At 42.3% G+C, this 24256-nt stretch overlaps 1 protein-coding gene across 5 annotated transcripts in view; it reads right to left on the bottom strand.

Annotated features, from left to right (window-relative positions):
• The window catches only part of UBR4 (ubiquitin protein ligase E3 component n-recognin 4), an 80223-nt gene that overhangs the window by 24255 nt on the left and 31712 nt on the right, over positions 1-24256 (bottom strand). The window contains exons 47-80 of one of the 5 annotated variants that reach the window (XM_069782375.1): positions 24077-24240; positions 23642-23858; positions 23033-23249; positions 21617-21649; positions 20445-20508; positions 19831-19965; positions 18998-19172; positions 18635-18772; positions 18060-18181; positions 17346-17457; positions 16662-16792; positions 16343-16520; positions 16046-16150; positions 15400-15531; positions 14577-14745; positions 13744-13840; positions 13195-13302; positions 12599-12715; positions 11207-11416; positions 10315-10464; positions 9367-9594; positions 9176-9254; positions 8464-8706; positions 7356-7524; positions 6598-6742; positions 5792-5877; positions 5187-5274; positions 4859-5052; positions 3603-3842; positions 2312-2450; positions 1644-1769; positions 1354-1482; positions 561-904; positions 237-327 (exon numbers count right to left, since the gene is read on the bottom strand). In XM_069782375.1, coding sequence (XP_069638476.1) covers positions 237-327; positions 561-904; positions 1354-1482; positions 1644-1769; positions 2312-2450; positions 3603-3842; positions 4859-5052; positions 5187-5274; positions 5792-5877; positions 6598-6742; positions 7356-7524; positions 8464-8706; positions 9176-9254; positions 9367-9594; positions 10315-10464; positions 11207-11416; positions 12599-12715; positions 13195-13302; positions 13744-13840; positions 14577-14745; positions 15400-15531; positions 16046-16150; positions 16343-16520; positions 16662-16792; positions 17346-17457; positions 18060-18181; positions 18635-18772; positions 18998-19172; positions 19831-19965; positions 20445-20508; positions 21617-21649; positions 23033-23249; positions 23642-23858; positions 24077-24240 — 5075 coding nt within the window. Of the gene's footprint in view, positions 1-236; positions 328-560; positions 905-1353; positions 1483-1643; positions 1770-2311; positions 2451-3602; positions 3843-4858; positions 5053-5186; positions 5275-5791; positions 5878-6597; positions 6743-7355; positions 7525-8463; positions 8707-9175; positions 9255-9366; positions 9595-10314; positions 10465-11206; positions 11417-12598; positions 12716-13194; positions 13303-13743; positions 13841-14576; positions 14746-15399; positions 15556-16045; positions 16151-16342; positions 16521-16661; positions 16793-17345; positions 17458-18059; positions 18182-18634; positions 18773-18997; positions 19173-19830; positions 19966-20444; positions 20509-21616; positions 21650-23032; positions 23250-23641; positions 23859-24076; positions 24241-24256 lie in introns of all 5 variants that reach the window. The other 4 variants (XM_069782374.1, XM_069782379.1, XM_069782378.1 and 1 more) reach the window with 4 other exon arrangements.

The following is a 24256-nucleotide window of genomic DNA, read 5'->3' on the forward strand; positions in this document are numbered from 1 at the left end:
CCAGTAATCACCTATCTATGGAAAGAATCTGCTAAACACCTTGAATCCCATATGCCTGAGGAAACTGAGGCATATACCTGTGCTTTACTCTAACATTTATCTTAACTCCTATCAAGACACAAACACCTTCCGTATTACAAATAAATGATGATAATAGAGAAGATGCAATGATTAGAATAGACCAGCAGTTGCAGAGGGGAAGAAAAAAGAAATAGGAAAATGCTGGAGTCTCTCACCAAGTCTGGATTTGCCCAGTGTCCCTTCAGAGCTGCAGAAACCTTCCCAATGATTAAGTCATTCATTTGCTGTGTGGCCTCTGGATTGTCCCTAATTCCAGAGGGAAAAAGAGAATGCTGTTACGCTGTGCTTGTACTAAATAGCAAAAGTTCCTGGGATTTCCACTTAGTTGGTAACAAATGTACAAGCAGTTAGTCTACAGTTTGCTGATGTAAGATATCTCCCCTATAAAGCTACTCCTTTCTGATCATGCTTTTACAAGCACGTGGCTTTCCAGAGCTCACTGGAAGTCAGAGGGCTGCAAACACTGAATCAGACCTAACCTGGTCAGAAGGCACATGAGCTGACGGACCTCCTCCCGCATACTGGCTGCGCCCCGGCGCAAGTTGTAGTCAAAGAGCTCTCGGATAAGGCCCTGGGACACAAGGATATGCCTGATGGCAGAGTTGGTCGCCAAAGCCCGAAGCAACGTTATGCAGTGTTCAGTGACGGCTGAGGCACAGCCATAGCATTTAGTTGATGATGTGTGGCCACAGCCTAAAACAGACAAGGCACGATACTGGCTGGCAGTAAATGTGGGTTGGACAGTGGTTCGCGAGGACTTTGTTGCTGCCTCTCTCTGTTGGAGATCATATTCCAGGAGCTCCTTTCGAGAGGCAAACACTTTCTGGAAACACAGAAAAGGAGAAACGAAAGTTGTGGAACTGTGAGGCAGCACATAATTGCTAGTCCCATTCACAAGTTATTTTCACTGTGTATTTTGTGGAGAAACATTTTTAACCAAGTATCTCAAAATCCTTCATGTCAATGGCAGACTTGGGAAATCCATTGGAAATATCAGCCTAATTCCCAGTTATCTGCCCTGTTTAAAGGTTTGTTGTCTATATTACACGCAATTTAACGCTGGAAATGTGACAAATCCATAGAAATAATGGTAACCATAGCTTTTAGAAATGATCATTTTTTTATTTCCCTGAAAACATGCAGCTGATCACCTACTGTTAATGATATCATTAAATGCAGAACAGCAACATCTTTCTTTCTACTTTGATATGCACTGTATCTGGTGACAGAAAAAAAACACATGACCCAAATACAGATCAAAGCACATCATACCTGGATAATTTTGGAAAGTTCATCGAAAGAGTTCTTGCAGTCACCACAATACTCCTGGGCTAACTGGAGTATGTATCTATTCACACTAGCTGAGGTAGAACTTATCCCTCCACTACTACCAGATTCATCCTGGAACAGAAAACCAAAAAGGAATCATATGTGGAGGCTATACACAAAAATAACTACTGCAGAACAGCATCTGAGGCAAGGACCTTTAGTTGCTCTTGGCAGTATAAAGGTCACTGTCTCACCAGCCTAGAGCTCTGTGCAAGATCCATCTGTCCCGTTACCTGTGGCTTTTCAGGAGCTGCCTCATTCACTTTACACAGAAGGTTTTCCAACTGCGGTCGGTGTCCCATTAGCTGGTGATACACTCTGTCAGCCTTGTCCAGGAGAGTGTTGATATTTGTTACTGCCTAAGAATAAAAAAGGAAAGGAAACTCTTACATTATGTTCAGATGCAATTTTTAATTCTACAGAACTACAGCCACCAACCTCCAATTCTTCTGTCTCTTTTGCCTTTCTCTGGCAAAAAAAATAATAAATGGTGATCCTGCACCCTGCTTCTGCCACAAGTGTCACTGCTGGCACTATACTCAGCACACTTATCCTTTGGGACAGGCCACATAATACAATGGGTTCTTCATTCATTAGCAGGGCTCCTCAGATGGGATGGTAAAGCATACAATACAATCCAAATACACCCCCTTGTACAGCAAGGCAAAGAGATGCAGTGCTAGATAGCTAGTTTATAAGTAAAGCACTGAATTATGTCTTTTGAAAAATTACTTATTTAGTGGAGCAAGACAGTAAATGAGGAATGCATTAGTCATGAGAAGCCTTGAAGGAACACTGCTTTTCATGTTACTCTCAAGAGGGATGGACCTCTGATCTCCCTACACTTTTGACCTGGCCAAGAGATATAGCATTTCATTAATCAATCTGCTATTAGTCTCACCTTCTTTCGATCCTCTTCATTTTCTATGGGATCCACTGCACAGCAGGGCTTGGCATACAACATGAAGTCAAAGCGAGCATATTTACAGAACCCACAGGCGTTGCAAAGGAAGGGATCTTTCTCGTCATAATTAATGGATCTGAAAGGCAAGCCAGAAAGGTCAAAGAATGCACCTGAGCTTTATAAAGGTAACTGAGGCAATGAAGTAAGCTGTGAATGGACTCAGTAGGTAAAAAGAGAAGGATGGCCCTTAAAACATCTAACCTACCAAAATGCCCTGGGGAAGCCACAAGTGAAACACTAAGTACATAAGAATTAAAACCTACAAATCAGGCAACAAAAAAAAATCCTTACAGAAGCGGTGCCACATTCTGGCCAGAAAAAGCAGAAACAGATGTGAATTTGCTCCTAACAATTCTACTTTAACTACAGTAATTCCCAGTAGAACATCAGACTAGGGCACTGTGCCCTTTACAAGAATACAGATAAAAGGAAACCATTTTGCTTTGTAAGGTCTAGGCTTTCAATAGCTTTCACTCTTTACCCAGTTGCAGTGGGACTAGCTACAGCATACTTATTATCCCGTTGCAGACTAGAGTACCATGACACGAACTGATTTATAGCTCCCATAATTCAAGAAGGGATGTGGAAACCTTTCAATATACCAGTAATCGCCTGATCTATGGAAAGAATCTGCTAAACACCTTGAATCCCATGAGGATTAGAGAGGAATATGGGACAACAATAAGGGGAGAAGAGATATCAGATAAGGAGACAAAACTCACAAAAGAGAAGGATTTATAATACTGTAGTGAAAGCCTGAATAGCACACAGTAAATTACGCCCTGAGCCCTGCTCTGAATGAGGAGAGTACAACAAAAGCTCTCAATAGACAAGCGAGCACTGTCCATCCAGCACGCTAAGTCAGGGATCCTGTGGGGAAACCCCCCTGCAATCGTATAATTGAACTCCAGCCTCATGCCCGTGAACAGCCAGGCCAAAAATAACCTCCTCCTGGGAATTTTCTTTTTTAAACTTCTGAGGGCTTGATTTGAAACTTCGGCGTTCTTTCAGTAGTGTCGTATCAGGTTTCCTTTGTTAGCCTGCATTAACGTTAAATCCCTGTAAGCCTGTTTTATACTTCTCGACTAATTTGATTGTGCGGTTGTATTAACCAGAATCATGTATTTAAATAGCAGGGTATTTTGTTGAACATCCAACACAGGCAACAACACAAGGGCTCTGTAAACCCCTGGTGGTGGCTCCATGAGGAGGAACGAGGATGACATACCTACACTTGTGGCACTGGTACACGTTTTCTCCGCAGTTCCCACACACCCCCGGGTTGGCTGGGACGGATGCGCTACACCGGGGGCACTGCAGCGTCTCCGTGGAAGCCTGGTAATTCTCATAGAAATCTGCAAATTCAATCATCAGGTTCGAAGCCACAATGGGCAGCGGCAAATCAATCTTCACCTCTGTCTGGCCTGGGGTCAGCTGGACTTTTTTAGCTTTGTGCCAACGAGCCGGCCTGGGAAAAGGAAAGAAAGCAGCATGTTTTTTCAGTGGGGAAGTACCCTCTCTGCCCACGTATGAAGAGAAGTCAGATGCAACCGTCTCAGCTCCAAATCTACTTTAAACGGGATGAATGGAGAGCAGTTCTAGGATTCGTTTCCTTAGCTTCTGTATTGACATGATATGTAGCCAGAAATACATTTTAAGCCTTTATCCTCTTCATAGAGAGAGACTGTTTAGGATTAAAGAGCTGTTGATGCCTCATGGAAAAACTTTAATTCTACAGACATTTTCTAGGGATTTTCACCTCCATTTTTTTATTAGTAAGGACATTTGCATGAAAACAGGATATTTATTTCTAAAGATCTCATCTGCTCCCACTGCTTATTCTCAACCTGAAGTCAGAATCCTCTCTTTGTGACATCATAATCCTCTCCACAGCAGCCACTTGTGATGTCACAGAGGATTAAGACTTCAAATAAGCAATAAGCAGCAGGCACAGATTAATCCCTAAGCCAAAGAGATCTGATTCTGGTGAGAACATCTCAAGAAGTAAGAGGGGAAAGCATATAAGTTGAAAAGGAGCCATTTTTCATAGGTAAAGCAGCAACCAAGAGTTAGGCCATCCAACTTCTAAGTTTAATTCTACTATATGGCTTCAAACAAGTAATGTTAATGCTTTCTGCATTTCTGGACATGCTGCAACATCCAAATCGTTTTCCAAGTCAAACTCTCCAGGAGGTGCTCTTGGTATTACTACTGGCTTCCACACAATTAAGTTAGGTGCTTAAAACTCAGTCTGTACAAAGTTTGCATACACAAAATTTACAGGCATATTTCAAGCTCCAGGTGAAATGTGCATCTTCGACAATTTTTTGGAGGAGATTCAGAACAATCCCACTCAATGTGGGCTGACAGTGATGAGTAATAGTCTAAGAAGGAACATTAGCTAAAACAAGAAGCCAGGCACCTCAGGAGAGATTGTAATGTCAAATTCAGAGACTTGCACACAAAAAACATGGACAAACGTACTTGTTTTTCAGCTCCACTATGGCTTGCACTGTCCTGTTGTTATAATAGAGGTTGATGGTTCGGACCATTTTGGTTCGTTTCAGGTCTCCTATCTTCACTGTCACTTTGCTGATGGTGTGGCTGCCGATTAGTTTCACCACTTGCTGGGTGGTAGTATACCTCGTGTCCACTTTAATGGAGGAAAGCTTGATGTACTGAGAAGACAAAACCAAGAACACACTGCCTATATGATTACATCCCAAAAAACTCAGAAAAACAGCAAATCATGCTGCTGTAAACGGTTGGGATCCCTATAATTAAAAAGGGTTTAAGAACAGCAGCTACTTACACAGAAGGGCACCTCCGGATTGTTGCAGACAAGGCAAGGATCGCTCTCCAGGTAATAGCCATCAAATTCCACCAGCCCAGACAGTGTGCTGGAATGAGGGGAAGAACATTGACATACGTAATTTGGCATTCACCATGTTTTAAACACAAGCCATTCAATCAGAATAGTTTCAATTTACCTGTAGTCCCCAGTTCCAGATTTAGTAACAGAAGTGTTACAATGTAAAGCACATTGAAAATTATTGCTTTTCTCTAGGCAGCATTTTAGTATAAGTATTAACTGCCAGTGTATGAATAAGAACACAACACTTAATTCTGCAAGTCTATATTCTCCAATTAGTCCTAATATTTTGTAACATTTACTGAAAATGAAAGCAAAAACGCTAAAGCCAAACTACTGCTGATAGTGCATAGAATGTCACGTTTTTCAGATGGCAGAAAGGAATCTGCTATTCTCCCAAGACCAGCTGCAGCAAGCATGCAATCTCAGTAGGGGTCCTTCCTCCACCACGATTTTATTAGAAGAATTGTGTATTCCCCTGTGGATTGCAGCTCGTCTGCTGAAAAGCTCTTTAGTGAAATGGATCAAAGTCAGAAGTAACTCACTTGTAAATGTTGGAGTTAGGGTGGTTGGTAAGAATGTGGTTTTGAGTCCGGAGGATCTCCACGGCCTTTTGGGAGTATTCCTTCAACTGAAATACAATTAGGAAAATACTGTCTTCGCAACACTTTTTTTTTTTATTGCTACAAAGACATAAAGATTTCTCATCTTGTGGCATTCCAGGTCCCCCAAGAAGATGCACACACTATACCCACAGGAATTTATGTGGTTAAATCATTACCCAGGAATGTAATAGATCCTAAAATTAGACCTTTACCACAATAACAGTGCTATTTGTCAGCCAATCACTGCAAATGCCTGCCAAGATTCGTAAGGCATTCCCATCTCTTTAAACATACATATGCAAGTATCAGTGCGTCTGAATTACTTGTTCTCAAGCCCACTGGTCCCCTAAGAAATCCTACCACTTCCTTTGTTCAAAAGTCGTGGTTACAAAAGATTTCTAGGAGCTGAAATATCAAAAATCTATAAATTAGAACTAGTAGATAAATGTATTTTCCCACAAAGGCTTCCTGTGGGAAAATTTTCCTCTAAATTAAAAAAAAACCCCCAACCCCAAAATCCTCCCCACCAAAAACCCCAAAACAATAAAACAAAAAATCCACACTCCCCAATTTTTTAAGGACCCTGCCTTTTTTAACATTCAAATTTGGGGAAGAAAAAAAATTTCCACCAGAAGCTCTTTTGACAGAAAATCTGTCCCAGCTGTATCATAAATGAACACTAACATAATTCGTCAGAAGTGGCAGAACCTGGGATGCTGTACCTCCTTTTCAGAATGACACCGTACCTTTTTCTCAGTCTGCTGTGTTTTCAGAGAGAAGTATCCCAGGAGATCTACAAACTGGGCAGCCTTTCTTCCATAGGCTGGAAGTTCTGGCCAGATTGACCACATGAGATCCAACAGTAATTCCTGCTGAGACTTGTTAGAGTTCCTGTTGAATGGATTACATATCAATTAAGCTTGTAAAGATAGTTATATAGACTGCATGGCACACAATCTTATTCAAAAGTAAAATATGCGCTACAGTTCACCAAACTTGAAAACTGTTATCTTGCTATACATCAGAGTTCACAGAGTTAAATCTCATCGATTCTTGCCACCAGCTGTTTTCTAGCACTCTCTGAAATGAAAGCAGCTGACTTGCAACAACTGAATAGAGTTCTGAAGGAGTTCAGCACCCTAAAGTGTGCCTTACCCTACATAACTCCCAACTTGTTAACTGTATGAGTCTGCATCTGCCTCAGAAATTCACTTGCCCACAAATATCTACCCCTGTAGATGTCAGGAGCCAGACTCTGCAGACAGAAGTAAAATGCTTCTTGGAGATGGTAACTCACATTGATCAGTAACAAGTAAGTAACAACTTCTACCTCCAGCCCCAGTAACTGCAACATAGTGTGAGCAATTCAAAGGGGTGCAATCATCTCCAAGCTTCAGCATCCTTCAAGACAGAGGCATTAACTCTTATACAAGGACAGAGCTCTCCATAACTGACCTGAGACTGGCTAAGAGGAGCCAGGTCAGAGATTCCCTTCCCAGCTCACCTGTAGATGTGCAGTGCAAGGCAGTGGGCCTGCCACCTCACGGAGGACGAGTTAGACTCCAGCAAGAAGCAACGTAGGAACTGAATGAGGGTCTCCTTATCAGCAAACTTGTTCAGCTGGTTCACCAGAGCTGTACACAGCTGATCTTCCTGACTGCCCGAACTCTCGCCTAGGGGATACCGGGTGGCAGAAGACAGACAGACTTAAGAAAGCAGATGAGTGGAGCACCTCACAGGCAGGCTAGCTTCCTATTTTATAAATCATAGAGCAAGGATAATGGGGAAAAATTACTGTGTTTCAGGCAACAAGCTAGTTTAATGTTCCCTTCTCTTTCAAAAAATATAACCTAGTACTCCTGACTATCACAGAAGAAAACTGCTGGAATACTTGCCAGTAAGGACGTGAGAAATGTGCTACACATTCTGATAAAAAGAAAAGGATCAACCATGGGACAGTGAAAAGACTCAGTGAAAAGAGAATTGTCTGACAGAGAAAGCCAAAATGGTTCCTTGAAGAAAAGCCAAGAGAGAATTTATGCCTGTGACTTTTATAGGAAAGCTTAATTACTTTCCCAGGACTCTGGATATCCATTAAGCAGCAGCCCTGGCTCCAACATAGCTTAGAAGTCAAACAGAGGAAACAAGTCTGAACATAATCATTGAAGAGCAGAGCTAACTGGGTGTGCATCTCCAGTACTTGTTTTAATCCCCATGAGCATTTCAACCTCCTACAACCCAGGATAGACAAGTTAGGTGGAAGCTACTTCATCACTAGAATAGGTAACTTCCAGTAGACAACTTAAAGCCCACTCAAGTTAATACACACAGTGGGTTTGGGATATACTCAGCACTTAATTTCAGCCCCAACTCTTAGGGCATACTGCTTCATCTTTGCCCCTCTCCAAATTACATATGGTAAAAAACTGCTCTTCTCTCCTAATTGTTGCTGTAGTCTGCAAGTGCCCTTGCCACGATCCATGACCCTTTCACAACAGTGGTATTTATCACAACGAAAAGCAAGCAGTCCTCTCTAAACAGAGTAAGAAAGGTTGAGAGGAGCAGTGTTCATCCCTGAAACCACCACAGAACAGGGCACAGCTGCAGCTCACCCTCTCGCTCCTTTTCCTTTTCTTCTTTCTTGCTCTTTTTAGTGGAGGATTTGCTCTGTGTTGCTGGCTGCCCAGAGCTCGATGCTGCAGGAGCAGAGGTGGAAGAGGTGCTTGATGATCCAGAGGATGAAGCCACAGACAGCACTTTACTGCCACACAGAGCACAAGACAGCAGCTGCAGGAGAACTGGCGACACTCCCTCATCTACCAGGAAGCTGACTTGAAGGAGGAAATAGAGAACCGCTGCAGAGAAAAGAAGAAAATCTTTGAAGCCCGAATTAAGAAAACAAGCAAACAAAAAAACCCCAACCCAAAAGAAAAAACCCTTTCAACATGATGAGGACCATCCCACAAACTCACAGAACCTTCCTGTCCCTACACTACAGAAGCATAACATTTGGGTACACCAAGGTAAAATGTTTCATCCAAAATTACATACTGGAACAACGGCAGCACAAGTAAGAGAACACAGATTTCCTATTCCTGTTCTTGCAAGTTATCCATTATACCATATTGCGTTCTTTAGCTAAGGAACAGATGCAATTAGAGCACTGTGATAATTAGTACTGGAAACAGTTCAGTCCTACTCAAAACTCTCAGCTGTGTTCCCTTTTTCTCTGCTGAGCTTCCCCATCTGAGAAGTCTTGATTGAAACCAAGACACATAATGCATCCCCTCTGCTCCTTCCCATGCTCTCAGAGAAAGAACTCACAGTCATCTTTAATGCAGAATTTCTGCCAGTTTACTGTTCTCTGTGTGGCAATCTCTGCACAAGCCTTTAAATGTTCCATCTGAAAGGCACAATGGGACAGGATTAAACACCATGTCAGTATTTCTATTACTGACATCTTACATAAACGCAACGTACACTTTTTCCTAGTACCGTGGCACACTTTTCCTTACCAAGCTAATCAACGTATCGTACTGCAGAGCAGAGCCTGAACTTGCTGTGACCACACTGGCACGAAGGAAAATGCCTTGCTCTTCTAGGAGCTTTTTGATTCCACGAACATGAGAGTCCAACGTGTGAAGGTCTCTGAGCTGGCGGTATTTATCCTTTGATCCACAGATAAAGAGCAAAAGCTTGCGGACTTGGCGGCGCACAAATGGAGTCTGCTGGATCATCAGGTACTAGACAAAGAAAAGCCTACAACATCAGTACTGTGAACTCACCACTAGGCAACCTGTCCCAACAAAAATATGACATGTTTTCTTACAAAAAGAAAAGATATGGGAGATGCATTCATGAATTTGTCAGCTTTAAGGTACTGTAAAGTCACCTGTAAAAGTAAGTCACAGGCAGAAGAAACACTGCACAGCAATACTGCAGCATCATGAGCTGTGCAATCGTGAAACCACCTCTGAAAACCATTCTTTGTCATCTGTGACCTCAAATAAAAAGCTAGTCAAGCCTAATTAAGAAATCCTACCCTATACTTAACAAGTTATCTTAGATTTGCACATCTCAAGTAGGAAGCTATACAACCAAAGGAACTGAAAAGATATACTCCAAATATCTTACTGATTTCTTTTCTAAGGACTAAGTTAAGCACCAACAGCCAAGCACGATGTTACATTCTACCATCTCAGAGAAGGTTTTCTATTTGAGTTTCCTGGCAGCAAACATTGAATTACAGGAAATAATACCAATCTTATTTTTCACGTATGCTTTCCTATAGACTCCTGTTCAACAGGAATAAAGCAGAGCCAACAGTTCACCTTCTTTCAAGGGGGATTAAAAACCAGAGATGGATCTGAGATCGGTTCTGCAAAAGCTCCTCTCTCCCATGAAAGGTAACATTACTGGAATTTTTTGGTTAAAATCTGTAGGTGCATCACGTTCTCACTTACCTCAGACAAAAAGTAGAACCAGGAGTGATCAAAGATGGGAGGTGGGATGCGGGAGTTTGTATCTGCAATCTTCTTGATCTGATAGGGCAGCCGCAGTACCATCTCTGTCAGGAGCTGAGTGTAGGCCTCAAAAACATCTGCAGCATGACCCTGAAAGCAAGAGCAATCAATCAGGCTCTGGCATCAAACACTCCCAGTGTGGTGTCATGACAAGCTACAGGGTACATTTACTGATTTTCTAAATACAAAGCTTTTCTGCACCTTTGCAGCCAGAAGAAATGCTCCCAGCTGATAAATAAAAACAAGCCAACAAACCTGCGTGAGGACTTTAGATGCAACTATTAGGATGCAGTAAGCTAGTCTGTAGTAATAAGGTGTTTTAACATAGGAGCTTTCTACTTAGGAGACATTCTTACATTTAACTAGGCTTTTTTCACTGCACCTGTACATATATTAAAGCCACCCCTCCCCAGCAGCATCTTAGCATAAAGGCACACGGTGGTTGAACAAGCCTGGGATTTAGTGTGGAAATCCCCATCAACTGCTAGGCTTCCTCGCCACAGTAAGTAGCGTTGGTTCAGAAATTCTGCCTGCCAAGCAAAAGGAGTCATGCAATGGAGTAGCTTCCCTTCAGGAAGATTAACACTTCAACCAGAAACAGTGACAGCAGCTCCACAGAACTGCCTGGTTTAAGAGTGCATCGATAGATACAGTGAGCTGGGCTGCTCTGAGAGAACTCGGAGCAACCCTAGTTCTAACTATGCGCTAAGGGAATGGATTTTAATTGTACTTCTGAGGGAAAACCAGTTCTGTAAGGATGCTTTTACTTGCTTCTGTGCAGCAGCCTTTTAATGCAGGTCATGTAAAGCTAACAGCATAGGGTAGGACTCACCTTCACATACTGACGGAGGAAAAAAGGGCTCATGTCAGGTGGAGAAGAAGTAGTGTGAGGTTTCAGGAGCTGGCTGGTGGCTACGGGCTCCTCGTCATTCTGCTGGCTTTTCCAGTACTCCAGCAAAGACTTCAGCACATGCAGACAGTAGTCAACAGCACCAGAGCTCAACAATGCAGCAGCAGTGGCACTAGAGATGAGGGAGGAAGACTGAAACAAAGAAGAGATGGATTACTAAAGCACCTGAGAACCACTGTGTCAGAAGAGCAAGGGAAGCTGTGAGAATCAGACAGCAGTTGCTGGCACAATGGATAAGAGAGCAGGTTTTTATGAAACTTTACAGGCAGCTTTTAAGTTTGGGGTTTGTTTGAGGTTGGGGTTTTTGGTTTTTTGTGTTTATGAAAAGCAACTCAAATATTTACAGAGACTCTTTTGAACAAGCGCTTAGTAAAGGAAAACAAATAAAATCTCCTCTTAAGTCTAATCTCCCCTCGACACATGTGCCAGAGGCCACTCTGCTATGGATTAGACAACTAGGGCTTTTTTTCCTGCTTTTTTTTCTTTTCCCCTCTTTTTTTTTTTTTTTTTTCCTTTTTTTAAAGTTGGGATTTCTGTTTGTTTATCTGGGATTTGGCCAGCTGGGCATGAATTCTGGTAGAGAAAGAGTCCCTGTTGCAGATGCTGCTCAGAGCCTCTGCTCCACCCAGGTATTGCTCCACCTGCATTCTGCAAGACGATGAGCTTTGATTTCTGTGGGAAGCTCAAGTGAATAACAAAGGCTGGAGAAAAAGCTACTGTAAATAAAACTATTAAAGCAGCCCTGTAAATCCAAACAAACCCCACAGCTCATAAGCTCATTAAAATTTGATGCAGTTCAGACTAAATTTTTTAACCTCTATGCTTTTTTATTAATCTCCTTCCCACCACACATACTGCTTTTTATGCCTTATTACTGTACCTTTTAGCAACAAATATCTAAGGAATCCTCTTAGCGACTTTTACGTTGACACAGCAGCATATTGCTTTCCAATAATCACATTACAAATCCTCTTTAACCCCTTCAGCACCAGTAAGATGCAAGGAAAAAATCTGCTAGACTGTTTTAAATAACATCATTAATGTGCTGCCCTTAGCTCAGTCAGAAACCGTGCACAAAACAAGTGAATCCAATTGTCTTTACATGTCGGTTTCCTCCATTCTGAGTTTCAGCAAAGATCTTTTTTTACAAGTGTCAAGTAATGTTACAGATTCCTCATAAATTTCTCCAAAGCACTTTGAACTATTTTTCAGTTTTACACCAGCTATTTCATTTAGCAGCTTTTAGGCCACCTTTGATGAACAAAAGCCCCCCAACCACATCATGCCCCTGACAAAGCAATTTGAAGAATGTACCTCACAAATGGAAGACTTGGATCCAGACTTAGTTCTGGACATGAACACACTAAGCAGCCTCATTACCACCAAGTGCACTTCATTCACAGGAGAGCGTTCATTTTTCTTAGACACATCCTGCAAGGAGAGAGCTTGCTTGCTTACTTACAGAACTGAGCACAATGTCCTAAGCATCTAAATTTCAGTGCTCTGATCCTCATAAAGCATTTCTAATTAAAGCTCAAGCAGTAATACTAAAAAAGCAGCACAAATTCCTCAATATAAGGGTAGACAGTGGCCTGGGTGCCAGAGAACAGTATTACACAAATGAAAAGCTATATATGTCAATTATGCATTACTGATCATGTCTGTTTTAAGAGTTTAATCCAAGCGAAACAAATTTTCATGCTCACTTGTGGATGCCAGAACCAGGAAACAGTGAGAGTTACACTCATGTCATTTTCTACTTTATGTGAAGTGAGCCAAGAGAAATAAACTGCCTGAACACATCCATACAGCAATGTGTTTCTATAACTCCCATGCATCTAATTCCTCCATGGAAAGAAACCCTGTCTGGAAGGAGCAAATCGAGAGTGTGTGCACATACTGAAGCTTACCTTTTTGTCCATGCACAGTTCTGCAATCAGCTGGGACAGAAGGTTATCTAAAGCTCCCTTATCTTTCTCATCATCTCCATCTAGGTCTGTTGTGAGCATCAGAATAACCTGGGAATAGAAGCCAGAGCATTAACAGAAGGCAAGTTCCGTGTTTTCAAGATAAATACAGATCATCTTTCACAAAACATCACAGATTTTATCTTGATTAATCTATGTTCGTTCCCAAACTCTGCCTGCGCCATCACACCCTAATATGAACATTCAGTACAAACCCAAAAAGACCCTTCCAAATACATCGGAGTTCAAGGATTTTAGCCCTTAGGCTCATCAGCCAGCTGTAATGCCACACTGAGAAAGGGTACAAGTCTAGCAAAAATCTATGGGTAAGCAATGCTGTGCAACAGATTGAACACTTTAGAGATGGACTCACACCCTGTGACTAGGCAGGAAAGAGGAAGGGAAAAGCATGTGCAAACAGAAACCCAGCAGTACTAGTAGCAGTGATTAAGTGTTTGATTAAGGCTTAACTTCCAAGCCCTCCTCACTTACCTGCATGTAAGGAATGGCCCGGACTCCTCCAACATTCCTCAGCTGAGGTAAGTTTTGCAGCAGCCTCTCCAGCAACATCAGTCGGACCATGTGCAGCCTGGGAAGTCAGAAGCCAGGAATCAGACACAAAGCACTTCAGACACATCACAAGAAATATGAGACCCAGCAGGATCACCAACGGAGCACTGCAATTTACCACAGAAGTTCAGAGTATGAGGAAACCCTAAGGTCATCAGATCCGCACCAACAGGAGTGGACTCCCTCAGACTTCACAGTCAAGCGATGTCAAAGATGCAGAGCAACTCTGACAATGGACGTAGTTATTCACTTCAGAACTACACTGCCTAGCATGACCACCTGCAGAATTCAACTGTCTAGAAACAGATACTACAAAACAGTTCCAAACTGCACTGTAAAAATGACCGAGCACCTGTTCCCCACAGAATGAAAAACTGCAGATCTTTCCCAAAGTGCTTAGCACTCTTGCACATACTTTTTTACTAACACTGAATTTCACAAGCTCCCAAGCTGTAGATTTTGGCAATTCCTCTGTTTGCTAGACTCATGCAGGATTTTTTCATCACCTTGTACAGGCAGCAGTTTTGTAGGACACACACTAGGTATGTGTAACATGTTATATGGTGAATGCACAGAGGAAGGCATTTTGCAATGGCAGTTTGCTCTATTCTATGTTTCTGACTTTTGATTTTTACTATCCAACAGAGTCACAAATCACACTCCATGAATTTCAGCACCTACAGTCCACTCCTCTATAAACAATCACACTGCAGACCAGACGTGCTATTCTTGAAGTGGAAAACAAAGCCTCTTGCCTGTTGCTGGTGTGGACGTCTCCCTCTGCCTCCCCTTCCCCTTCTGAACCATCTCCCTCTTGCTGGCCTGTGGTAGTGCTGATAGCGCCTGTGCTTGAGCTGACGCTGCCTGGTCCAGCAGGGTGGCCCTCAGCTGTCGTGTCCCCATAGGCACTACTACGACCAGACACTGAAAAAGAAAAATAACAAAAGGGAAAGACAATGTCAGCACAATTTAACATGAATCTTGTGTGCTTCATAGCAACCAATGCAGCTGAACTATACTTTGGAATCATGGTTCTAAGGAGACAGTGTCTTTGGTTATCTTCATAAAGCTAGAAGAGAGTCATTTCTACAGATGCAACTTAACACCCCTAGCATTCTTTCGTCTGCCAGCCTCATCTTCATGGCCCAAATTGAATTGGTTCTACAGCAGTAGTTTAAACCAAGTCAGATGAGGCGTGGATGGGCAGTGTGGACATAATTTTTTTTATAAAAGTCCGTGATTGTTTTACCTACGTATCAGTCCCAAGCAAAAAAGAGAGAAATTAATTCTGTCCCATCCAAACTTATCCAGCAGCGTCTTGCTCTAGGCCACTGCATTCTCTTATTATGGGCCAGCAAAAACCACTGCAGATTCCACACTTCTAGAGAACTACAAAAAGTGAGCAAATATTCAGTCTGTATGGCACTTTGGCAGTAACCATAAAATGATGCATGGCACAATCTATTTGGAACTGAGATTTCTTCTTTGCCAGGGATTACCCACCCCCTCTCATTCTGGTGAAGTCCTATTACAGTAGAAAACAGATGCACAGACACTGGTGCAGCAAGAGATACTTACCACTGTGCTCACCAGCTACGGAGTCCACCGCGCTGCCGCCGCTCTCAGAGCCCACGCTCCCACCATGGTCTGCAGGTGAAGTCCGAAGAGTTGAGCCGTCTGTTGCAGCTGTGCTGCCTTCATCATCAGACGCTGGAGCTAAGAGAATAAAGAGAGCTGTTACAAGTAAAAACACTGCCTTGATATAACTTCAAAAGACGCACACGCTACAAAAGAAAAACCATGAATATTTGTCTTTGGTTTTGTGTCAATTTTCAACTACAAATCAAAAGGGAACTTAGAAGTGTTCATCAGTACATTTAAGCCTGCTAAAAATAGTGGATGAGAGATACCCTGAGAAGGAAACCTTCTCATCAAATAAACAGTCATGCAAGTTACTTGAAGAACAATGTCTGGTTGTTTATAAATGCAAAGGAAATACAGTATATGGTTTATTTTGTCTGCTTTATTTTAAGGAGAAGAAATAAATTCCTCAGAAGCCTACAGTGAAAGTCCATCAAAGCAGGAAAAGGCCATAAATACACTATCAAAAATACATGAAGCCAATACTAGTAACTGGTTCTTCAAAACCATATTTACAAACAAATTTTAAGTCATTATTTAGGTCAAAATCAAAAAAGCTTGATTCCTTGCAGTGAACAGTTACCTGATGCTGTTGTATCTGAGAGCGTTCCAGCATCAAGAGAAGAAGAGCTGGGTGCTTGGCCAGACAGTCCTAAACTCTGAAGTCCAAGTGCACTACTGCTGCTCCCTGCAAGAAGAAAACGAATTATGAGTATCTTTCTATGAGATAATTATGTTAACTCTGGCGTTCTGTGTACATTTCATAGTTCTATTATCTTTGCTTTGTTGGTGGTGACATCAACAGCTTCTGCTTTGCTTCCTTCCCAGTTTCCTCATATTCCGTTTACCTTTTTGACTGCCAATAATGCCCACATCTTACCTTGCTGATCTTGTTGCAGGCTCAGGGCAATAGCCAATTCCACCATTGTTTCATCATCTGCATCTGGAGGAATATCCAGCATAGGAGGGAATCCCTCTGCTCCAGCCAGAAGAGCCTCCAAGGGAGAAGGGTTCCCATTATTCACATTTTCAGAAGTCTCCAGAACCATAGATTCGGACTACGGAGAGAAAACACAGTGAGAGCTTTCACCAAACCGCCACCAGCTAATGGAGCACTACAAACTGATTCATCATAACCAAATTAAACTCAAATACCTAACATACTTAAAAGGCTCCAAAGAGAAGCACTCTGGACTTACCACCATCTCGAAGTCCCCATGATCAACTTCGCTTTGCTCCTGGCTTTCCTGTCGGATATGCTCGCCATTTGCTATCCCAGAACTCTGCATCTTGTCTTCTGCATCGTCATCATCATCATCATCCTTATCTCCTGAGTTACAAAGGATTAATTCACAAATGCACTCTTTCCTCACATCATCATGAACAAGATAATTAATGCTGGAAAAAAACCTAAGCTATCCTCAGTTTACCCCAAGTCACTAATAGATTCCATGACAACTACAATGCATGTCAATGCTAAAAAGTGTCTCTTGGATAGAGATCTGATACTGTAATTTTGGTCTGCACACATCCTTATGACTGATTTATAAGGACTTGAAAATATGCACAGAAATACTAAGACAGTCTGGATTACTACACCCTAGATAAAATAATCAGATTTCCCTATCACTGCAAGATGAATATTTCAGAGAGATCTCATCTCCTCTTTGAATCCCAGAATATCAAAAAAAGGGTGAATGTTTATTAAAAAAACAAACCAAAACCAGGTTTTATAGGGGGCAAGAGAGAGCAAAAGAAAGGAGAAAGACTGGTTTTAGTCTTTTTTAGTATCTATGTATAAGACTACTTTATTTTATTGTCTTTTCTGACAAATTAAGTAGGTCATGCTCATTTAAAGGCAAAGATGAATGGAACTTGCATACCCATAGGAGTATTGCTCCGAGGGGAGGATGGCAAGGTGACATGTCTCCGCTTGTTTCTTGGTCTCAGCACTCTGATCAAAGCTTGTTTGCAAGAAAAGCTCACTGCAGGATCCTAGAGGGTTAATAGTTAATCATTAAACTTCTTAAGCTTTAAGAGCTTATTCACAGTATTTGGAAAGATAGCTAAAAGTACACTTACGACTCTGTTAGTCATGATTCATGCAAGACATATGTCACTGCCTAACTTCTAAACTCACTGTTTCCTCCAACAGGCATAAAGCAATACTTATCATTCCACAGGCAGCACATGACAAACATTACTAAAACACAAGGAGAGAGAAATTTCTCCTTCATTCACTTCTGTCGTGTTTTTGGCTGCATGCCTCTATTTTGCATCTGTACTACATATTATCATTCCACCTGTATTTAATTCTCTTCATATTATAGAATCATGGAATCATTTAGGTTGGAAAAGACCTTTAAGATCATCCAGTCCAACCATAAAGCTAACACTGCCAAGTCCACCACTAAACCGTGTCCCTAAGCGCCACATCTACACGTCCCCACTCTGAGGATGGTGACTCAACCACTTCCCTGGGCAGCCTTGACAGTGCTTGACAACCCTTTCAGTGAAGAAATTTTTCCTAATATCCAATCTAAACCTCCCCTGGCACAGTCTTAGAGGCTGAAGCAGAGCAGAGCAAGATTACGTACCGGGCAAAGTAACATCTGCATGTAGATCTTGGATGCTGTATGGATACAATCCAATTCACACGTGCAGTATCCATGGATAATATCCACCAAAGCATTGACAGTGGCTTCAATGTGAGTGAGACCTAAGGAGGAATAAAAGTAGGACTGTAATCGACTATCTTTCCATTTCAGGACATAGAGTGAGACACTGCAGGAAGCATCTTTTATTTGCAGAATTCAAGGCAGAATGTTAGCACCACAAATATATTTGAAGTTTCAATCCAAAATGAGCTTACACACCAGTCTTGTCTGTCTAATGTGCACGCCACATACCAGCACCACTGAATATCCTCTAACACCATCCATGCAGCCAAATGTGCGTAAATCAATCATCGGTCCCCTTTTACTAGCACAATACACATACTTCCAAACAAAAGCATTAGAGCAGAATTTGCAGATATACCTTAGAAAGCATGCATTGCATCATTAGCATCTTAAGCCTAGTTTGGAACAAGTAATTTTCTCTGTTTACAAGCTTAAAATAGGATCCTTCAAAATGCACGAGCTTGACAAAAGCAAATGAAGAGCTAGCATACCTGGCAGGCAGGCAGGGGCAAGGAAGGCGTTTTTGGGTTTTGATGCATGTAGCTTCCAGAAGTGGTTAACCAGCTGGGTAATAAAAGTGCAGCCATCTCCTTCAGCGTGTTTCTGGGCCTCTTGCCCGTCTTCACTCTCTGTACAGATTAAAACACAGTTGTCAGATATGTGCAGGGGAAAGCATTAACAAGCAGGGTAACACCATGTTTATTTGAAATGGCTTTTGTTAGAGGCTCCGATGTCCTCATTACAAGGACTATTGCACGCCTAACAAATGTGTCAAATACAGTCCCTGTCACACTGAACCAGACACCCTAAGACATCTTCAATTATCACTTGAAGAAAATTACAGACTTATCTACCTGTTTCCAACTGTGGCAGCTTTGATTCTGTATAGTGGACGAGATTGTTGGGTCTCATAATAGCAATGGATCGAGCAGTGATGACCAGCCTCTGAAATACTTCAGGATCAAGGTCCTTTCCTTCTTTCGTTGAGGAACTCAAATACTGAATGGCTTTACTTAGCAATGCTTGATCCTATAAAGTGAAGGATAACATAGGCAAAGAAAAACAACAGACAGCAGCACAACAAAGCAACTGAAGTACAACTGCAGGGCAGATCCTGGGGAAATCCGGCACTCGCTCCTTTAATTCTTGGCCAATGTCATCTAGGAAGGACAACTAATATTAAAAAGTCACCCTGTAACAAAAGAAATGTGGCTTGAGAATTGATTTTCACTTTTGCTTCCCCTCAGGCTTAAACGCGGATGGGAAGACCAGTGTATAAACATAATCATTCAAGTGGTTAGCAAAGGGTATCTGCAGGCATCTGTGCATTTACTGCAATTATGTTAGCACATAGTCTAGCCCTAGTATTTTTCTATCACCCTAAGCCAGATGCCTGTGGAAATGGAAACCAGAGCTATGGACATAGTTTGCAAACAAACTTCATGTGTTTCAAGATCCTGATTGCTCTAGATTAACTGACATTATTTCCCATCAAAACCTTCAAAAAGCATTTTAAGTAGTGAAGTTCTGGTGAAACACAAAAGCCAACAAGGCAGGCAGCAGGAGCTAAAGGAAAATTAGCCAGCAGGTTTACACTCCATGGAGGAACGGCTTTCTGTGTGTGTGTTGCACCTCAACCATAAACTGGCAAGTTACAGGAGACATTGAAATCCTTGCACCATGTTACCTTGTGGTTATGGTATGCTGAGCGGCTGGTGTGCAAGCTAGCCAAGAGGCTCTTGGTTTGCTGCTGGACACTGGAAGGAGCTGGCATGGACAGCAGCATAGTAGCCAGTTCCTGAGCTGCCACCTTATTCTTCTCCTGCTCCCAAGAACAGACAAAAACATTCTTCAGTACATTTACCATTAAGGTGATGCACGAGTCCGATTTCTCAGTGTGCCTGCAGCTCCCTCCCCTCCTTGCACTGTGCATACAAGTTTCTGCCTTCCTTCAATACAGTTTTGATAGCCTCCTCAATTTATTATTTGACATTTAAGGAACATTTCACATGTCTACACAAGAAAAGTCCTTTTGAGATTTATGGGCTTCTACCCTGCTGTTTTTGTAAACGAGGTCACTCAACAGCACAAAAATCCCACCAGTGATAAATGCAAATGCCAATTGTCATTCTAAACTAGTTTCAAATGCTTTTCACTAAGTCAACTTTCAGATCAGTGCTCTGAGCAAAACGGATGCGGCTCTCCTCCGTATCAGGCCCCCAGGGCTGCAGGAGGTGCTGCTGATCTTCCCCTCCTCCCCCATCTCTGAAAGCTCAAGAATGTATTCAGAAAGTTACTTGCCTTCTCGTTGACTGGTCCTACAGCAAAGCAGCTTTCCAGCGCTTCTAAAGAACTCACTACTAGCCTGAAGGGAGAAAGGAAAGCAGGCTTGAGTACAGCAACCCTTCTCTCTCCTTAGCACTTTGCTTTATGCGGGCTACAGTCATGAGTAGCTCAGAGACAGCTAACGAATGCCAAGTACAAAATCAAAGCATGATAAAACCTGCCACAGGCACCATGCATATCATTTCATTGTGTTACAGACCAGAGTTAAACCTGGCTCACGCTCACAGACAAACTTAGGACTGCTTTAATAATCCACAGCTGAAAGACAGGGGCTTTTCTCTACCAAAGAGGATAAAACATTTCCTTACGCAGCCTGCAGCAGGGATAACTTGGATTGTCTTGACAGTACCAATTCACCATGGCCCACAGACGTACATATGACTGCAGATCAAGGGTTGGTATGACACATGGGAAAAAGCGTAACCGACTTTTCTAAGGGAGCAAGATTCTACTCGCTTGCTATTTTCACACAGGTTGCTCTTTCCAATTTGGAGTTTCAGCGCAAAATATTCCAGAGGAAAATTTAACTTGGAGCACTGGGTATGACCCAAGTGAGAGATGCTGAGGTCCGAACTTTTGACAGCAGTAAGGCAGGCTAGTAAAATACTTGCCCCAAGGGAAAACCTTATTTACAACTTGCAGCAAAGTGCTGAATCTCCCCTGCAGCACCACTTCATGCCTCATGGTAGAACTACCTGAAATGCCATCTGACACACCAGTAGGAGGAGTGCAAGAATACAGGAAAAAGGAGGGAAGAGATAGCATTAAGAGGAGAAATAACAGTGTAGGATTGGATACGAGGTAGAAGAAACAACAATTGTCTGGTCTGGTGGTGATAAATAACATTACATTTCTCTACCCGCAGCCACCCTCCATAAAGCCAGCAGGGGAACATAAGTGGGATAAGAGGAGTCTGTCAAACAAGCAACAGTTATGCTGTATACAGCAAAAATCTGCAAACCACCTCAACTTTACATTTTGCTAAACCATCCGCCATGCAATGACCAGAATGTAAAGAAGCAAATGTCACTTGGAAAACAAAAAAAACCAGTCAACAAAAGCCACATCATGTGTTCTGTCTCTCTGACACACACTCATTCGTGCAGAGAAAAGGATGGCATACTAACCGGTCCAGGGTGGTTAGGGACTCAGTTTCAGAACTTTGGGGGAGCAAAGAAAAAGGAAAAAAAAATAAAAATGTGTAAAGCTCACAGAAAAACTCCCTAGAACACATTCTAAGCAAAAGGCAAATTAAATGGGGAAATCAGAAGCCAGGAGAGCACTATATACAGTAAATCTAAGCACAGTTCTTTCTATCTGGGCAGCAGACACTTGCCTAATAGCAGAACAAACAAAGGAGATCCAGGCCACCTAGCACAGAGAAGCCAAGCACACTGCTTAAAGCACCAGTGAAGGTTAAATTTGAAGTGCAGACGCTAAACTTCTGATAGGAAAGCTGCCTCTTGCCTGCCATTAGTTGTTCCTACTCAAGAGGCCCTTTATAAGGTAACCATGCTGCATTCTGTAACACGTAAGTAAAAATAAAAAGAGTCATTTTTTTGGTTCCGAGTTTTTAGAATATAATCCCACTGCTTTGGAAAACCAGAAAGCATGTCTGTGCAGAGAGGGACATCTTGTGGAGATGTCACAGCAGAGGAGGGAAGAAAAGAGAAAATAAACACAGGAAAAAATCCCATGAACTATTAGAAAAAATATTAAAAGATGGCCAAACAGGTCCTTCAACTGGACATAACTGCCACTTTCCCTGAGAATTTCAGTAAGATAAAATTAATGATCACTTACTCCCAGTCAAGCAGCCTATCCCTTACAATGCTCATTTTTCAGCAGTGCTAGTTCCTCTTCGATCTCTTTCCCTCCTACCCTTGCTAGCTTCCCAGGCTTTCTACAAATCTTATGGTACAGACTGTATGAGCTCAGAGAAAAAAATGGGGTGGATATAACAAAACAAAAAAAAAAAAAAAAAAAAAAGTCGTCTCTTTTCTTCTTATGCCCAGCTCACCCCTGTGGTTTGACTCTCAATAGGTATATGGAGGGGAAAAAACCCAACACTTTCTCCACCACAGTAGTTAAGCCTGAGACATACAGGCTACAAGATAAGTTGGTGGGAATCGGTAGCCTAAAGCAAGGTCACACACAAAGCCCTCCTCAAAACTGAACTTAACTTCAGAGGTCTAACCTTAGTGAGATCTAGAGAATGAAAAAGGGCCAGCTTGAAATGAGAAAATGTACCAAGAAGGCAGAAACCTCTTTTAGCTCTTCAAGACTGCTGTAACAAATGAACTTAGCAACACAAAGCATGCACACAGATCTATCCATCTACTCCACCAGATAAATCGAGAGTGAGCGCACAGCCCTCCTTAGAAGATAGTCATTGACTTTTCAGTTGTTTTGTAAGGCAGTGAGAACAACTCGCTAACTCCGTTTAGTTCTCCCAGGTAAGAAAGGCATACCAGTGTACCTAGGTCCCCTCTACAGCAACTACCCATTTTCAAGGAGAAATAAAAGAAAGACTGCAGAAATACCTCTCCAGGACAGTCCCACTGGCAGCAGCAGGGGTAGCTGACTCCGTGTCTCCAGTACCATTCCCTTGATTCAGGTTTGGGGGACAAACATTGCTCACTGAAGCAGATGGGAAATCCTCGGGGGGCTCATCAGGCCATCCAAACTGCTCCTTGGTTTTGCCATAAATTTTTATGGAATCCATCATTGTGACTCCAGCAGGATCCACAGAAGCCCCAACTGCAGCAATGAGAGAAGTTTCTTAAAAACTAACAAAACGGTTTCTTTTGAATACAAACAAGCATAGCCTCATAAGGTCAGAATAGCGATTACACTGCGTCATTAATATACAGCCACTCTGACAGTTTCATCTCCTTTTCAAAGCCACTTTCCTTCTCTATTACCTCAACACAAAATTATTGAGCTGACCTATTGCACATTCATCCACTGCAGCAAGAAACTGGGCCATAAATAAAGTTATTAAATGTTCAGGATCTGCCCCTCAAGCTGTTTCCGTAGTTGGGTCAAACAAACAGATTGTGTAAATCCTCTCTACTATGAGGTGAAGCACAGTAGCTTCAACCCAAGCAAAACCAACAGGTAGTCAAAGCAAACAATTAACAAAGACTTACTGAAGATGGTTAGTTTCTTGTCAGCCTGCAAGGCTTCCTCGCGAGTGAAAGGGAAGTCGAACCAACGAGCCCTGGTCATGTTCAGCTGCATTGTGCGGCCAAAGATCTCCAAGTACGAGGGCGCTCGCTCTATTGCTTGTGTGCCAATCTGGATCCGCATGCCTGTCATCACCATCGTGCTGTTATTGTTCGTAACTTCGATAGTGAAACCCCCAGGCTGCAGACGACAAATCACAGCTCAGAAAGGTGAAGTAAAAAATTAACTCCTAAGCTAATGAAGTCTGTACACAGGTGCCTCCACTGTTTACCTAGCACTATCACAGGATTTGTACAGGGTCATTTGAACAAAGCAGTCTTCTAAGAAAAGGCATGCTATCAATCCAGACAATAACATCACCTAGAAGCCCAACACAATCCCCAAACTGCCCCATTTACCTTTGTGTTGGCCACATACATGCCAGTGGAATTGAGCCGGTGCTTTATCTGCTGAGCATTGTAAACCTGCAGCAGGTCATTGCCTCCAAACTCCACATCTGTGAGTTGCTGGTTGTGTTCAAAGAAGTCAATAGGGAAGTTCACTTGGCTGGATGTGCGAGTTGCTAAAAGGGAAGAGAT

The sequence above is a fragment of the Haliaeetus albicilla genome, chromosome 4, assembly GCF_947461875.1.
Source record: "Haliaeetus albicilla chromosome 4, bHalAlb1.1, whole genome shotgun sequence".
NCBI lineage: Eukaryota > Metazoa > Chordata > Aves > Accipitriformes > Accipitridae > Haliaeetus > Haliaeetus albicilla.